This window comes from Salmo trutta, chromosome 2, assembly GCF_901001165.1.
Source record: "Salmo trutta chromosome 2, fSalTru1.1, whole genome shotgun sequence".
NCBI classification, from domain to species: domain Eukaryota; kingdom Metazoa; phylum Chordata; class Actinopteri; order Salmoniformes; family Salmonidae; genus Salmo; species Salmo trutta.
Window position 1 is genome coordinate 47,234,738 of NC_042958.1, and position 17,902 is coordinate 47,252,639.

At 41.7% G+C, this 17,902-nt stretch overlaps 1 protein-coding gene across 1 annotated transcript in view; it reads left to right on the forward strand.

The window, feature by feature from the left end:
* Positions 1-14,696, forward strand: part of LOC115156101 (heparan sulfate glucosamine 3-O-sulfotransferase 6) — a 31,778-nt gene extending 17,082 nt beyond the window's left edge. The window contains exons 2-3 of the mRNA XM_029703405.1: positions 11,259-11,488; positions 11,721-14,696. Of these exons, the coding sequence (XP_029559265.1) occupies positions 11,259-11,488; positions 11,721-12,109 (619 nt within the window). The 3' untranslated portion in view covers positions 12,110-14,696. The remainder of the gene's footprint in view (positions 1-11,258; positions 11,489-11,720) is intronic.
* The last annotated feature ends 3,206 nt before the right edge of the window (positions 14,697-17,902 follow it).

Here is a 17,902-nt window from a genome sequence, read left to right on the forward strand (position 1 = left end):
ACGTACTGCCAAATTCTTTAAAACAACATTGGAGGCAGATTATGGTGGAGAAATGAACATTCAGTTCCCTGGCAACAGCTCTGGGGGACATTCCTGCAGTCAGCATGCCAATTGCACGCTCCCTCAAAAGCTGAGGCATCTGTGGCATTGTGTTGTGTGACAAAACTGCACATTTTAGAGTGGCCTTTTATTGTCCCCCAGCACAAGGTGCACCTGGGTAATGCTCATGCTGTTTAATCAGCTTCTTGATATGCCAGACCTGTCAGTTGGATGGATTATCTTGACAAAGGTGAAATGCTCACTAACAGGGATGTAAACAAATTTGTGCACAAAATGAGAGAAATAAGCTTTTGTACGTATGGAACATTTCTGGGATCTTTAATTTCAGCTCATGAAACATGGGACCAACACTTTACATGTTGCGTTTAGATATATTATTTTGTTCAGAGCTACCACTAGAGATAATGGATTGTATAGTTTTCTCTCATTTTCTTAACCAGTCATCAAAAATTTTGCTGTATTTGTCTTTTGATATAGGAATTGTGTTTCTCTCACTGTATATGAATCTGTCTTTACAAATCCTGTGGTCAGTATCACAAGTATAGATGACAGTGTTGCAATCAATTTGTTGTTTACTAATAATTCAACATGGCAGCCAGTCAGAGGTTTAGATAGGTAGTTCTGTTTAGATCCGGAGAAGAAGGCATCCCCGATGACAGATTCCAGTTTAGTGTTCTTTACAGAGTCAGATGTTCTCACATGGCTGTGGTTCATTTGCAATTCAGATTAACTCGCTAAAAGCAGCGTATCAATTTATACCAATGGATCCCGGGCTTGACGTTGCACATGTGCGTCTGTGTTTTTACACAGGAATATAATTGCCGTGCAAATGGCTGAAGAACGGCTGCCGAAACATGTGATCTTCTGAAGGGGTGTGTTAGGTGAGATCACGTCTGACAGGAAAGGGAGTCTAGTGGATTCTTTGAAAGCATGGCTTTTTGAATGGGAGAGTGAAAACTGGGCTAAGAGTAGCAGAGTCTGAATTCTGTTATGACATATTAATAATGTCATAAAGGGGAAATACATGAGTGTGTGTGTGTGTGTGTGTGTGTGTGTGTGTGTGTGTTTGTCTGTTTGTGCTCCCACACATGTATATATCTATATTAAATCAGATGTGGCCCATCCAGCCATCCCATCCCAGTACTGTACAGTTTGATCTGATCTCCATAAGGCCCAGACGACCGGGGTGATCTAGCCCTCATTAAGGCTCTCTCTGGGGGGGTTAAGGAGGGGAGGCAGGGCGGTCTGGGCCCAGCTATGATGGATGTCTGCTGGAAGTGGACAGGGCAACGCTACAATGGATTGGAGCCTTAATGGTCCCCAGTGCAGCGAAATGGATGAGTGGGCGCTCAGTCCGACACACACATATATATACACACACACAGACACACACACACACACACTCATTCACTCATTCACTCATCCACACTGTGTGGGTATCAATAAGAGAACAATTTCAATGTTTTGTCATTGACACATTGCTTCTTAATGTACTGTATACAGACTAAACAGATTTGGTAGTTGATGCAGTTTATTCTGTCACATTAACAATATCTTTATGTAGTTTTACTCCACCATCTTACATCTGTTCTAACACACACACACACACACACACACACACACACACACAGCACGGGGGTGATGGGACTCCAGAGGCTTCCCCCGAACCCCACCTGCTACCCTCGGCCCAGCTGAGACCCAGGCTCATCGTTCCCCCAACTCCCACGTACTTTACCCTCCACTCCGCCAGGATCAATACCTATGGCTGCTTGGGCTTGTCCCCGTGGCCTAGGAGTGGGGGGTATGGAGCTCCACAGAGAGATGGAAAGAGGGATGATTAAAGATAGCTCTTCAAAGACAAAAACAAGCGAGAGGTTGTAAACATGCTAATCTCTCTTTTCATCCAGAGCATCTACAAATGGATGCCACGATTACTGTAACATCAATAGACATGGGGAACTGGGTCTCTATGACAACAATAGAGAGAATACAGAGGACATGCTCTGTGATAATGTTAAGGTATCGTAATGCTAAGGTGATGGAGTTCTGTTCCATTCTCACTCAATGGTCGTCTATGAGAGCAGCCTAATGGAAGCAGGGTTCCCGTCACTCGCCACTGTAGCCGTTTTCAAATATTTATTGTATACTCTACGTCAAGTGTCCTTTAGCACTGCTAGTTTTACGTTGATGTTACATTGGTGATGATAATTGTACAATTATTTCCTTGATTCCGGGCAGCTTTTAGCGAAGTGAAGAAATGGATTGTTGACAATAAGTCTGTGGCCGTATCTCATTCTAGCTCACAGATCTGGTGGTGTAGCTGCGCTGTAGTTGGATGTTTTAAGTTGCTAGTCACCATGAGGTTATGAGTTCAAATCCCATCTTACATCTAGACGTTCCGCTAGCGGAACACCTGCTCCAATAGCCAATGATGGGCGTGGCGCGAATTACATATTCCTCAAAAATACAAAAACTTCAATTTTTCAAACATATGACTATTTTACACAATTTTAAAGACAAGACTCTCCTTTATCTAACCACACTGTCCGATTTCAAAAAGGCTTTACAACGAAAGCAAAACATTAGATTATGTCAGCAGAGTACCCAGCCAGAAATAATCAGACACCCATTTTTCAAGCTAGCATATAATGTCACATAAATCCAAACCACAGCTAAATGCAGCACTAACCTTTGATGATCTTCATCAGATGACACCCCTAGGACATTATGTTATACAATACATGCATGTTTTGTTCAATCAAGTTCATATTTATATCAAAAAACAGCTTTTTACATTAGCATGTGACGTTCAGAACTAGAACACCTCCCGCAAACTTCCGGTGAATTTACTAAATTACTCACGATAAACGTTCACAAAAAACATAACAATTATTTTAAGAATTATAGATACAGAACTCCTCTATGCACTCGCTATATCCGATTTTAAAATAGCTTTTCGGTGAAAGCACATTTTGCAATATTCTAAGTAGATAGCCCGGCATCACAGGGCTAGCTATTTACACACCCACCAAGTTTAGCACTCACCAAAGTCAGATTTACTATAAGAAAAATTTTATTACCTTTGCTGTTCTTCGTCAGAATGCACTCCCAGGACTTCTACTTCAATAACAAATGTTGGTTTGGTCCCAAATAATCCATAGTTATATCCAAATAGCGACGTTTTGTTCGTGCGTTCAAGACACTATCCGAAAGGGTAAATAAGGGTTACGCACCCGACTCGTTTTGTGACAAAACATTTCTAAATATTCCATTACCGTACTTCGAAGCATGTCAACCGCTGTTTAAAATCAATTTTTATGCAATTTTTCTCGTAAAAAAGCGATAATATTCCGACCGGGAAAGCGTGTTTACGTTCAAAGAGAGAGAAAGTAAAAGCATGGGATCCCCTCGTGCACGAGCCTCAGTCTGATGGCCCTCTGATCGACCACCATCCAAACGCGCTAAAGTTTTTCAGCCAGCGGCTGGAATTACATCATTCAGCTTTTTCCCGGGTTCTGAGAGCCTATGGGAGCCGTAGGAAGTGTCACGTTACAGCAAAGATCCTAAATTTTCTTTAAACAGAGCCAAGAAGCCCAAGGAATGGTCAGAGAGGGTACTTCCTGTTTGGAATCTTCTCAGGTTTTTGCCTGCCATGTGAGTTCTGCTATACTCACAGACACCATTCAAACAGTTTTAGAAACTTTAGGGTGTTTTCTATCCAAAGCCAATAATTATATACATATTCTAGTTTCTGGGCAGGAGTAATAATCAGATTAAATCGGGTACGTTTTTTTATCCGGCCGTGAAAATACTGCCCCCTAGCCATAACAGGTTAAGGCTTAGTCCCAATTTTGTTCACATTACAAAATTATACAAGATTTTACAGTAATTTAAATCAGACTAGAGCAGCATACAGTCATTTTATAGAAAATACACCTTCAAGTTGTTGTATATATTTAATGTATTTTTCCAAAAACTTTAGGCAAAGTGCAGAAATGTATTCTTGGCAATAATTATATCCCCTAACTTTCCCTTAGACCTGGTGGTTGAGCATGAGTTTTGGATAGTTTGCACTCAAGAGATTGTGAGTTCAAATCCCAAGGGAAATTGAGTACTAAGTAATCATTATGCTGTTAATTAACACCTTAATTTAGCTGTAAAAATACAGGAATGTTGTAGATGTACCGTATTTTCACCGCAACTAGACAAAAACCTCCATTGGACAATGACACAACGTTCTAGGGACGTCCCTGGAACAAAGCGGGAACTAGACAAAACCTGCAGGGGTCCTTGACTGTTTAAATTCAATTAATATCAATAATGCCTTTTAAAGTAAAGTATTCTGAATAGCATTTGACATCTCGGCTTTCACATGTGCTCAAATGTTGTCACATGTAATTTCATGTTTGTCACGTCCTGACCAGCAGAGGGAGCAATTGTATTAGTTTTGGTCAGGACGTGGCAGGATTTTTGTATGTGTTAAGTGTTGTGTTGGTGATTGGACTCCCAATTGAAGGCAGGTGTGTTGAGTTGCCTTTGATTGGGAGTCCTATATAGTAGTGTGTGTTTTTCTTTGGGGTTGTGGGTAGTTGTTTTTGCACTGCGTGTTGTGTGCCTGCAAAACTGTTCCTGTCATCGTGAGTAGAGTTTATTGTTTTTCCCTGTGGATGCTTTACTTGTGTTTATTAAAAAAACTATGAGTATCTACATTCCCGCTGTGCCTTGGTCCATTTCTGAAGACAGTTGTTACAGAACTACCCACCACAAAAGGACCAAGCAGCGGAAGAGGAGGGAGCCACAGGAGAACAGCGTGGATGGATGGACTTGGCAGATGGAGCGAAGATTCTGGGAGGACAAGTTAAGGGAACTAAGGGAACCCGAGAGGCAGCCCCAATCATTTTTTTTTGGGGGGGGGGCACAAGGGCTGTTTGGCGGGACGAAATTGGAGCCCCAGGCCAGCTCCCCGTACCCTTGTAGGGCAGAGACAGACTGGACAGGTCCCATGCTTTGGGGTTGGGGCTGTGGTGAGGCCTGGGATTTTCAGGCCGGTAGGCACAGTACCAGCGCACCGCATGTGCCAGGGCGAAGTGAGCATCGAGCCGGAAGGGGTGATGCCAACCCTGCGCTCAAGACCGCCAGTGCGCCTCTACGGTCTGGTGTTTCCCGCTATACGCACTAGCATGGAGGTGCGTGTCTCCAGGCTGGCACGTCCAGTACCAGCCCCACGCATCAGGCATATAGTGGCCCGCCTGTCCTCCGGCCCAGCCCGAGTGGCCCGCCTGTCCTCCGGCCCAGCCCGAGTGGCCCGCCTGTCCTCCGGCCCAGCCCGAGTGGCCCGCCTGTCCTCCGGCCCAGCCAGAGTGGTCCGTCTGCCAGGGTCAGCCCGAGTGGCCCGTCTGCCCGGTGCAGCTATCGGCGCCACCGAAGTGGGCGACGCCGAAGGTGGAGCGAGGTCCACGTCCTGCACCTGAGCCACCTCCAGGATAGGTGGGTTGGGGAGGGAGGGTGTAGCACAGTGCCGTCGTTGACGGCAGCCACCCTCCCTCCCTTATTGTTTAGGGGTTATTGTTTATGGGTTTTGTTGGGGTATTGGGATTTTTTTGTGTTTTCTTTTTTAAGGTGCATTCCGGGGTCTGCACCTTGAGGGGGGGGTACTGTCACGTCCTGACCAGCAGAGGGAGCAATTGTATTAGTTTTGGTCAGGACGTGGCAGGGTTTTTGTGTGTGTTAAGTGTTGTGTTGGTGATTGGACTCCCAATTGAAGGCAGGTGTGTTGAGTTGCCTTTGATTGGGAGTCCTATATAGTAGTGTGTGTTTTTCTTTGGGGTTGTGGGTAGTTGTTTTTGCACTGCGTGTTGTGTGCCTGCAAAACTGTTCCTGTCATCGTGAGTAGAGTTTGTTGTTTTTCCCTGCGGATGCTTTACTTGTGTTTATTAAAAAAACTATGAGTATCCACATTCCCGCTGTGCCTTGGTCCATTTCTGAAGACAGTTGTTACAATGCTATCATCTGGAAATGTTGCATCCCTATGTTGTAAACAATATTAATCACAAGAGATTGTGTTTTCAAACGTGCTCAAAAATTGTGACATGTGTAGTGTCATGGTATCACTTTGAACATTTTTATCCTCATGTTGTCACATTAATTTCACATGAGATCGTGTTTTCACATGTGCTCACATGTTGTCACACTATCACGTTAACTTCACATTAAATCACATGTGTTTTTCTCCTTAAAGGGTGTGTGTGTGTTAGGGTTAGGAGTTAGGGACAATAGGATTTTTAATGGTCAAACATGTTTACTACCCAGAAGGTCTTGGCATTATACAAAAATAAATCTGTGTGTGTGTGTGTGTGTGTGTGTGTGCGTGTGGGGGGAGGGTATAAAATAAAAATCAAATCACATTTTATTGGTCGCATACAAATATTTAGCAGATGTTATTGCGTAATGCTTGTGTTTGTAGGTAGACTAAAGTGTGTGTGTGTGGTGTGTATGTGTGTGTGTGGTGTGTATGTGTGTGTGTGGTGTGTGTGTGTGGTGTGTATGTGTGCGTGTGGTGTGTATGTGTGTGTGTGTGGTGTGTATGTGTGTGCGGTGTGTATGTGTGTGTGTGGTGTGTATGTGTGTGTGTGGTGTGTGTGTGTGTGGTGTGTATGTGTGCGTGTGGTGTGTATGTGTGTGCGGTGTGTATGTGTGTGTGTGGTGTGTATGTGTGTGTGTGTGTGGTGTGTATGTGTGTGTGTGGTGTGTATGTGTGTGTGTGGTGTGTGTGTGTGTGGTGTGTATGCGTGCGTGTGATGTGTATGTGTGTGTGTGGTGTGTATGTGTGTGCGGTGTGTATGTGTGTGTGTGGTGTGTATGTGTGTGTGTGTGGTGTGTATGTGTGTGTGTGGTGTGTATGTGTGTGTGTGGTGTGTATGTGTGTGTGTGGTGTGTATGTGTGTGTGTGTGGTGTGTATGTGTGCGTGTAATGGGGCCAGGTTGGGGGAATGGATCTATTGATAGAAGGTCGTATTGCAAGGGAGGCAGAGGGGGGTGGTAGACTTTTCAGAGCTGAAACCTGATCCACAAGCATCCTGTCCTCTGTATGTTCCCTCCATCTCTCCATCCCTCCATCTCTTCGTCATCATCCTGTCCTGTCTCTGTCCCTCAACCGTCTCCTCAAAAGAGATCCCATAATTCTTAGTGAAATATAACGCAGCAGCCGGGAGAAAATAAACGGGTATGGTCAGCGAGGTGTGTGGCAGCTGTACCTGGGTCTCCATGAGGTCTGGTGGGGCCCAGGAGTCTTTGCTGCGAAATGAGGTCCATCTGTCGAGGTGATAGGATGTGGTGTGATGTTTATATAGCCCTGTGTGTGCGTTTGTGTGTGTGTGTGATTGTGTGTGTGAGTTTACAATCTGGCCTTAAATGGCCATGTACTCCCTATAATCTCCACCCGGCACTGCAAGAAGAGGACTGGCCACCCATCAGAGCCTGGTTCCTCTCTAAGTCTCTTCCTAGGTTCCTGCCTTTCTAAGGAGTTTGGGTGTGTGTGTGAGTGTGTATGTGTGTGTGGTGTGTGTGAGTGTGTGTGCGTGTGTGAGTGTGTGTGTGTGTGCGCTTGTGCGCGTTCATTTCAGTATCCCCCTATGTCTGCTGTAGCCTGTACAATGCCTTCAGAAAGTACAGTATTCATTCCCCTTGACTTCAAAATAGATTAAAATAGATTTTTTTTCTCACACCCATCTACAAACAATACCCCATAATGACAAAGGGAAAACATGCTTTTTAGAAATATTTGCACATTTATTGAAAATGAAATACAGAAATGTCTTATTTACATACAGTAAATATTCACACCCCTGAGTCAATACATGTTAGAATCACTTTTGGCAGTGTTAACAGCTATGAGTCTTTCTGTGTAAGTCTCTAAGAGCTTTGCACACCTGGATTGTACAATATTTGCACATTATTCTCTTTAAAATTCTTCAAGCTCTGTCAAGTTGGTTGTTGATCATTGCTAGACAGCCATTTTCAAGTCTTGCCATAGATATTCAAGCTGATTTAAACTAAAACTGTAACTAGGCCACTCAGGAACATTCACTGTCTTCTTGGTAAGCAACTCCAGTGTATATTTGGTTAATTTCCTGCTGAAAGGTGAATTTGTCTGCCAGTGTCTGGTGGAAAGCAGACTGAAGCATGTTTTGCCTTTGTTTAGCTCCATTTCCATTTCTTTTTATAAAATAAAAAAATCCCTAGTCCTTGCCAATGACAAGCATTCCCATAACATGTTGCAGATTAAATCCAAGATGGCGTAGCAGTGCAGACGTTGTTTGTCATTGTCCCGTGTAAATGTTGTTTTATTTCGGCTTTTTGTTTTTGTATATATTTCAATCTCTTTTTCCATTTTTAAATGAAATATAGTACCTTCCGGCAACCCGCCTCACCCAATGTGATACGGATCTGCTATTTTTTAGACCTTATAGCTAGAACCGCCATCAGAAGCTAACCAGCTAATTAGCTACAAGCTATTTAATCATTGTTAGCCACTGCTAGCGGCCTTTACCTTTAGCTCAGACACCAGCCGCTTTTAGCCTGGATAATACCTGCCAAACTTTTTCCAACATCAGTTTTAACCTGGTTGTACAGGTTTGGGATTTCAGGCTTCGGAAAAGAACGTTCATGACGTCACTTTGTAGTGAGGCACGGCAACCTTCCTCAGCCTCAGAAAGCCAGGCCTCTCAACAAATTGAAATGGCATCATGTCCTTTGCAATGCAATATGAAAGGGTTGCAGTGAGGTCTTGAGCATTTTTTGATGTGGGTGCATAAGCAGCCTGCCTTTTCAAATGCTTGCTCAAGTGTCTGTCACAACTGTAGATGAGGAGGGACCAGTAGCATCACTGGGTTTGCCTGCTGTACGCCCACTCTGTAAACAAGGGAATAGTAAATGTATTATTATTATAGGTGTTGTTACATTATAATTATTCACTCATAAACAAACAAACAAACAAACACAGTCTATCATCTGTGTTGCATTTTAGTATATGCAATGACCCCATGCACAATTTAAATAAATACAAATGAGTCTTAAGAAGACAGTGATAGTAATTGCAATGAGCCCAACAATTGACATAAATACAGGAGTCTTGTACAGGAGTCTTGTATAGGAGTCTATAGTGTTTCTCCTGTTGGAACACTTTTACAACCAAGTCGATGACTGCCGGATTTTAAATGAACAAAATGTGTTGGTTGAGTGACTAAACTACATCACGTGTTATCGTGTGCAATGGGCGAATATAGTCTGCAGACACACAGCAGAACAACATGTAGTGTTTTTTCAAGAGTAGGTAACACTGAAAGCTTCAGTTTACATTATTGACAAGCTATTAGCAAGTTAGACAGACAAACCATGACATTTTCCCCCATTCCGAAGTCCCCACATCACGCATTGAGCTAAAAGTTAACTTACCTTGCATTCGCTATAAAGTAGTGGGTGGTGGTCATGAAGATGACTCAAGAGATTTGAAGTGTTGCCCCCTTTCGCAGCAATTTTATTGTGGTTGCATGTTCTGCAGACAGGGTGACCATCTTTGATTAAGTTTCCCTCAGCACTATTGCAAAACCCAAAACACGACCACACTTCAGATTTGGTCCACTTAGAAGGCTGAAAAATCTCCCGAGCGCTGTCACTGCCTTCCGCCAACTTTTCACACAAAACAAAACCCACGTTGCAGCTACGCCTGCATCAGACTGTTGCTAACTTTGGTTGATGCTGGACAGTATTTACCGTGAGTTTTTCAAACCATGGTAATCAAACACGGTTTTAATGATAATTCAAATTTGAAACGGTAATACTAACCGTCTGGAATTTTACCGTAGATTATCGTGAAACCGGTAACCGTTTCATCCCTAGTCACCTTATTATCTAATGTCAAGTCAATAATATTGACTAAAGTAACGTCATAATCAACAAAGCTACTATAACTAACTTGTTAGTAAACCCGCTACAATCATGCAGTACAGTGCACAGTCAGAACGCAGTTTAGCAGTTAAACCGGCGGGCCCCGGTGGCAATAAATTAATAAATGCTTACCTTGACTTGGAAGAGTTTCAGTGTTACATAGCCATAGCCAGCTACCTAACATAGCACCCCTCTCCGTTTGAGTCTGTTGTTTGAGTAGGCTAAACTAGCTAGCTGCATTCAGCTAGCAAAGTGAAAGTTAATTTTAAAAAATACAACCAAATAGCTCTCTCTCTCTCCTCTCTCTCTCTCTTGCTTCTCCTTACTTTTTGAAGAAATTCATTTTTTTTAAACTGTTCAACTGTTGTCTTTCTTTCTCTTTGAGTCAACTACTCACCACATTTTATGCGCTGCAGTGCTATCTAGCTGTAGATTATGCTTTCATTACTAGATTTATTCTCTGATACTTTGATTGGGTGGACAACATGCCAGTTCATGCAACAAGAGCTCTGATAGGTTGGAGAACATCCTCTGTAAATTGTCATAATTACTGTGTAAGTCTATGGAAGGGGGTGAGAACAAAGAGTCTACTTGGTTTTGTATTGAAGTCAATGTACCCAGAGGGGAACAGAAGCTAGCTGTCCTTCAGCTACACCATGTTGCTACTCTACAGAGTGCTGTTGAGGCTACTGTAGACCTTCATTACAAAACAGTGTGTTTTAATTAATTATTTGGTGACATGAATATATATAGTATAGTTAAAAATGTTAACTTTTGAAATGTTTCAATATTTTTATTTTTATGAAATTCACTAAGAAAGATCGTCCTCCCCTTCCCCCTTGAGGAGCCTCCACTGTGTGGGGTATAGAGATGAGGTAGTCATTAAAAAAGTATTATTGCATACAGAGTGAGTCCAACTTATTATGTGACTTGCTAAGCACATTTTTACTCATGAACTTATTTAGGCTTGCTATAACAAAGGGGTTATAATTTCTCTTGAAGGCACTGTACAACCACTGTACAACCTATAGCATATATAGATCTAGGAATAATAATCGTTGTTGTTGGCGTAGCCAAACATACCCATGGCCAGCACATAGATATTTAGGTGTCAGGCATGTTAATGACAGCCTCCATTACTGAAATGTACAGATGGCTTTAATACTCAAAAGTTACACCATTTAAACATACTGTATCTATCTATCTATCTCTCTCTTTCTTTTTTCCTTTCTCTCCCTCCCTCCCTCCTCCAGGAGTATGATGCCCAAGGCCTTGGATGGCCAGGTTGTCATGGAGAAGACACCGCGTTATTTTGTTACCGTGGAGACCCCGGGGCGTGTACACTCCATGTCGCATGACGTGAAGCTGATTGTGGTGGTCCGAGACCCTGTGACCCGGGCCATCTCTGACTACACCCAGATCATCTCCAAGACCCCCCACATCCCCACCTTCGAGACCCTCGCCTTCAAGAACCGCACCAATGGTCAGAATTATAGTGATACATTTTTATTTGTTTAGACCTATGAATGAAGGAATGAACGGATGGATGAATGCATGAATGAATGAATTAATTGATGAATGAATGACACAAAAACATAGTTTTTCCCTAATCAAATGCAGTACCCACACAAATACTCTATTCTTCAACCCTGTCTTCAGTCCTGTCTTCAGTCCTGTCTTCAGGGTCTTAAACCAGTATCTTGTCTTGGTCTCAGGTGAGATCGACTCTCTGTGGAGCCCTCTATGGATCGGACTGTACGCCCAGCACCTGGAGCGTTGGCTGGCCTGGTTCCCCCGGGCCCAGATCCATCTTGTCAGTGGGGAGGGCCTCATCTCCGACCCAGCCGGAGAACTAGGAAAGGTCCAGGACTTTCTGGGCCTTCAGAGGATTGTGACGGACAAGCACTTCTACTTCAATAAGACTAAAGGTTTCCCCTGCCTGAAGAAACCGGAGGGCAGCAGCAAACCCCACTGCCTGGGAAAGACTAAAGGCCGGACACACGCTTCCATTGATCCGGAAGTGATCCGGAGACTGAGGGAGTTCTATAGGCCACACAACCAGCGGTTCTACCAGATGACTGGCCAGAACTTTGGATGGCAATGAGGACTCAGTAGGGATACCAAGGTAAAGCATGAATCCAGAGTAACAAAGACACTCAGGCATGGTTCACAGGGACAGGGACAGACATGAATACTATTTTGGACATGCAGGACAAATCTAATCAGACCAACTACAATCCACAGCATGTGCTCTCTCATTACAACCTCATTGATGCCTAAAACAAAAGAGTACACTTTCTACTCAAACAGGCATAAATCATTCTCACGAATCGATTTCATACTATTATCTGCACCTCTATTTTCTATAATCAAGAAAATTGAAATTTGACTTATGAGCTTGCCTGACCACCGTGCTTACTACTGCCAACTTCAAATCTCAGAATCTCCTAAAATACCCACAAGATGGTGTTTCAACGTTTCATTGACACAAAATCCTACATTCTGTAAACAATTTGAAATTGAGATAAATGTATTCATAACGATCAATAAAAAAAAATTGGTCAATGACCCCAGGATTCTATGGGATGCCACCATAGGTTTTTGCTAAAGATAATGAATTTGTTTCTGAGTTGAATAAATCACAATCAAAGAAGATATCAGATTTGGAAATGTTGTTAACTTTTAGAGCATTCTGAACAAACACTATTTTCAGACCAGGTAACTATTACTCTTTCCAAAGTCATGACAGAACTTCATTTATTGATAAGACAGAGTGCAGAACTTGCCATCCATCGAGTTAGATTCACCCATTACTTCCATGGTCCCGTTCGTTTACTGGCTGACAAGCTACGGAGTAATAAACAATTAGCTGATAAAATGGCTATTGAATCTGAAACAGTGAAATTACTATCAGAACCCAAATTAATCAATCAAAGATTCTCCCGCTTTTATAAATAACGGTACACCTCTGATTGTAAATCCACACCAAGTCCTTTAGAAAATAATTAAGACCTCTTCTCTCAACAGAGAAAGACACCTTGCTGGGATACCAAATCTCTCTCAATGAACTCAAAGGGGAGTTGGATATCATGAATTAAGGCAAATCACTTGGATGGGTGGTTACTCCTCCTGAGGTCTATTTAACATTTTGGAATCAATTAGGTCCACTATTGCTCGAAATGATTAAACAGCCATTCACAAAGGTTCATTTGGACGAGATGTGACCACAGCACTAATTTCACTTTTATTAAAAAAAGGTAAGGCTGCCACCCATTGTTCTCATTATCGCCCCCTATCTTTGATCTTCATACAGAGTAATGACATAGCCTCATACTGTTGATACAATGTAATGACATAGCCTCATACTGTTGATACAATGTAATGACATAGCCTCATACTGTTGATACAATGTAATGACATAGCCTCATACTGTTGATACAATGTAATGACATAGCCTCATACTGTTGATACAATGTAATGACATAGCCTCATACTGTTGATACAATGTAACGACATAGCCTCATACTGTTGATACAATGTAATGACATAGCCTCATACTGTTGATACAATGTAATGACATAGCCTCATACTGTTGATACAATGTAATGACATAGCCTCATACTGTTGATACGGAAGTGGCTCTGTGCTGGGAACTAAATCCAATGTTTATAGACCTCTGGGTAGTGAGGGAGATAATGCAGAAAGACCAGCTCTATGCTAGTTACCTTTCAGTATCTAACAGATGTTCAACGAAAAAAAGAAAGTGGCATTGTTTGAAAACACCTGGCGTTCTTGTCTTAGATACACGGTGACCCACCAGGAATGAAGAACACGGCTACGGGATGTGTAGTCTGCAGTGTAGGGTGATGTGTGCTGTATTAGCAACGTGCTGCGGATGTGTAGTGTGCAGTGTAGGGTGATGTGTGCTGCAGTGTAGGGTGATGTGTGCTGTATTAGCAACGCCCTGCGGATGAAATACTAAACAAAACAGAAACAAGATAGTTGTCTTACCATGCTTCATGCAGTTAGAGATTCCTTTTGCCCTTCCTTTTTATACGACTTAGCTATTTCAGTCCGTGCTTAGGCTTTGAATAAAAATAGTTGTAGGCAATCAATACATAGTATACAGGAGGATGAATAATGTAGAAAGCAGTGAGAGGAAGTATGTGAGTAGCAGGGAGTAGCATCTTTATAAGCGCTCAGGTTTGACTGAGTGGTTTTGTATCGTTGTTGAATAATGAATGTGCATAAGTGGATTAAGAGGAGCTCAACTGTATCTGCCCTTTCTGGGTAGAGGTTGCCCATAGGCACAGATCTAGCATCAGTTTAGGCAAGGAAACACTAAACTGACCTTAGGTCACTGGATATGGGCATCTTCATCCTAACCTGGGTAGCCCACCATAAGAGGACAACCAAAATATTACAATGCAAGAATCTGACATCTTAAGCCAATATATTGGTATCAATGGGAACAGAAGCTTTTTGGTTCCAACGGGCTGCTGTAGAACCCGTCTCCTCTTTGGATGTATTTGCACTAGTTTGAAAAACGTAAAACAACAATAAAATTGATTTTGAAGCAAATGTCACATTGCATCATTGTACTGTCAAAACTATTCTGACTCCCGTGTGGCTCAATTAGTATAGCATGGCACTTGCAACACCAACCAAGGTTGTGGGTTCAATTCCCATGGGGGACCAGTATGAAAATGTATTCACTCATTGCTCAGATTGAAATGTAAATGAGGTTGTTGTGTTTATGAAATGAAGGAGCCTGTGAGAGGAAGAAGAGCACAGAGCTTATTGAGTTGGTTGATCTCAGTGAGCAATAAGGCAGACCACCATGCTGACAGAAATGTGTTAACATTGCCCTCCAATGGCCATTAGAGGAACTGCACAATCATCAAATCCCCAACACTATTGTGTCCCCATCATGTGTTTTACTGCATACCCAGATCTGAAACATACTCAATAACAATCTAATGAAATTGTTTGTTATGAGTTATATAGGCGTTTAGACTTTGTATAAAAATGTCAAATTTTATTTCTGTTATCAACACTGAACCTTATTAGTACATAACAATAGAAACAATTATATTTGGCAATAAACAAGTTACTAAACAACTCACTTTATGTTTCATCATTTGCCCGAGTATCTTTGATATAAAATTATTAATATTCTGTACAACTTAACATATAACTCCTATCATTTAAGTTAATCATTGCAATTAATCACACACAGAAAGCTACCAAAATAGCACTTAAGACATGAAAATAAATATCTGGCACCAATACACACAAAGGAGCATAACCATATGTACCGTGAAACTTATTGGAAACACACGAAGAAGAAGAAATTCAACTTGGCTGGAAAATGTGAAATATTTTTTAAAGAATCACTTAATTCAACAGTTAAATTAAATAAATGAATGTGTTAATAAATACATAAAAAAACGCAATATACATTATATACACAAATACATAATCAAATGAACTTTAAGCCAGGTAGTTATACTAACTATGAAAGTATAAATCCTACGTATCTTAAATACTGTTTTGAAATACATTTCTCTGATGCTGGTTCATTCAACTTGAAGTCCATAATGTATACAATTCTAGGACATTTATAGTTGTAGCCTTCCGTATTTCACTACAATTGTCAAGTAAACCTTTTAATTTCCTAGAAATCCTCATAAAAGCAATACATCTAGGTGCACATGGAAAGAAAGAGCAGGAAATCGTAACGGTTTTGGCCGTTTGCACAGATACGAGCCACATAACGGAATCTCCTGTGTCTCATTAGAGACACGACAATAGGAATAGAACATGGTCTTTGTAACTTTGTTACAGCGAGTCTCCCTCTCAGAAGATCTGCAGGCTGTTTGAAGTTGATCACAATACAGGAGCTGGAATCAAAGGCACTCAGCCTGGCCTGGCAATTATCTCCACCCTCATCCTTTATCTACAGTGCCTTCAGAAAATATTCACACCCCTTGACTTTTTCCACATTTTGTTGTTACAGCCTGAATTTAGAATGGATTAAATAGAGAATTTTTTGTCACTGGCCTACACACAATACTCCATAATGTCAAAGTGGAATTATGGTTTTTGAAATGTTTAGAAATTAATACAAAATTAAAAGCTGAAATGTCTTTTGTCAATAAGTATTCAACCCATTTGTTATGGCAAGCCTAAATAAGGTCAGGAGTAAACATTTGCCTAACAAGTTTAACAAGTCACATAAGTTGCATGGACTCTGTATGCAATAATAGTGTTTAACATGATTTTTGAATGACTACCTCATCTCTGTACCCCACACATACAATTATCTGTAAGGTCGAGCAGAGAATTTCAAACACAGATTCAACCACAAAGACCAGTTTTTTTTTCTAATGCCTTGTAAAGAAGGGCACCTACTGGTAGATGTGTAAAAATAAAAAAACTGTCATTGAATACCCCTTTGAGCATGGTGAAGTTATTAATTACACTTTGGATGGTTTATCAATACACCCAGTCACTACAAAGATACAGGCATCCTTGCTAACTCAGTTGCCAGAGAGGAAGGAAACCGCTCAGGGATTTCACCTTGAGGCCAATGGTGACTTTAAAACAGTTACAGAGTTGAATGGCTGATAGGAGAAAACTGAGGATGAATAAACAATATTGTAGTTACTCCACAATACTAACCTAACTGACATAGTGAAAAAGAGGAAGCCAGTTTGCAACAAGCCACTAAAGTAATACCACAATAAAATGTGCAAGTCAATTAACTTTTGGTCCTGAATACAAAGTGTTATGTTTGGGGCAAATCCAATACAACACATTACTGAGTACCACTCTCCATATTTTCTAGCATAGTGGTGACTGCATCATGTTATGGATATGGTTCTAATCGTTAAGGACTGGGGAGTTTTTCAGGATAAAACATAAACAGAATGGAGCTAAGCACAGGCAAAATCTTAGAGGAAAACCTGGTTGTCTGCTTTCCACCAGACACTGGGAAATTAATTCAACCTTCAACAGGATAATAACTTAAAACACAAGGCCAGATCTACACTGGAGTTGCCTAGCAAGAAGGTGCTTCTACAAAGTATTGACTCAGGGGTGTGAATACTGTATTTCATTTTCAATAAAGTTGCCAACATTTTTAAAAACATGTTTTCACTTTGTCATTATAGGGTATATTGTGTGTAGATGGGTGAGGGAAAAATATATGTAATCCATGTTGAATTCAGGCTGTAACACACTAAAATGTGGAACAAGTCAAGGGGTGTGAATACTTTCTAAAGGCCCGTGTATATACACTTTCCGAATTGATCAATTTTGACCCTTAATCATCCTATATCCATCTCTTCTCTATCCATCCCTCCTCTATCCATCCCTCCTCTATCCATCCCTCCTCTAGCCGTCTCTCCTCTATCCATCTCTCCTCTATCCATCTCTCCTCTGTCCATCCCTCCTCTATCCATCCCTCCTCTAGCCGTCTCTCCTCTATCCATCTCTCCTCTATCCATCTCTCCTCTGTCCATCCCTCCTCTATCCATCCCTCCTCTAGCCGTCTCTCCTCTATCCATCCCTCCTCTATCCATCTCTCCTCTATCCATCCCTCCTCTATCCATCTCTCCTCTATCCATCCCTCCTCTATCCATCTCTCCTCTATCCATCCCTCCTCTATCCATCTCTCCTCTATCCATCTCTCCTCTATCCATCTCTCCTCTATCCATCCCTCCTCTATCCATCTCTCCTCTATCCATCCCTCCTCTATCCATCTCTCCTCTATCCATCTCTCCTCTATCCATCTCTCCTCTATCCATCCCTCCTCTATCCATCTCTCCTCTATCCATCTCTCCTCCATCCATCTCTCTTCTATCCATCCCTCCTCTATCCATCTCTCCTCTAT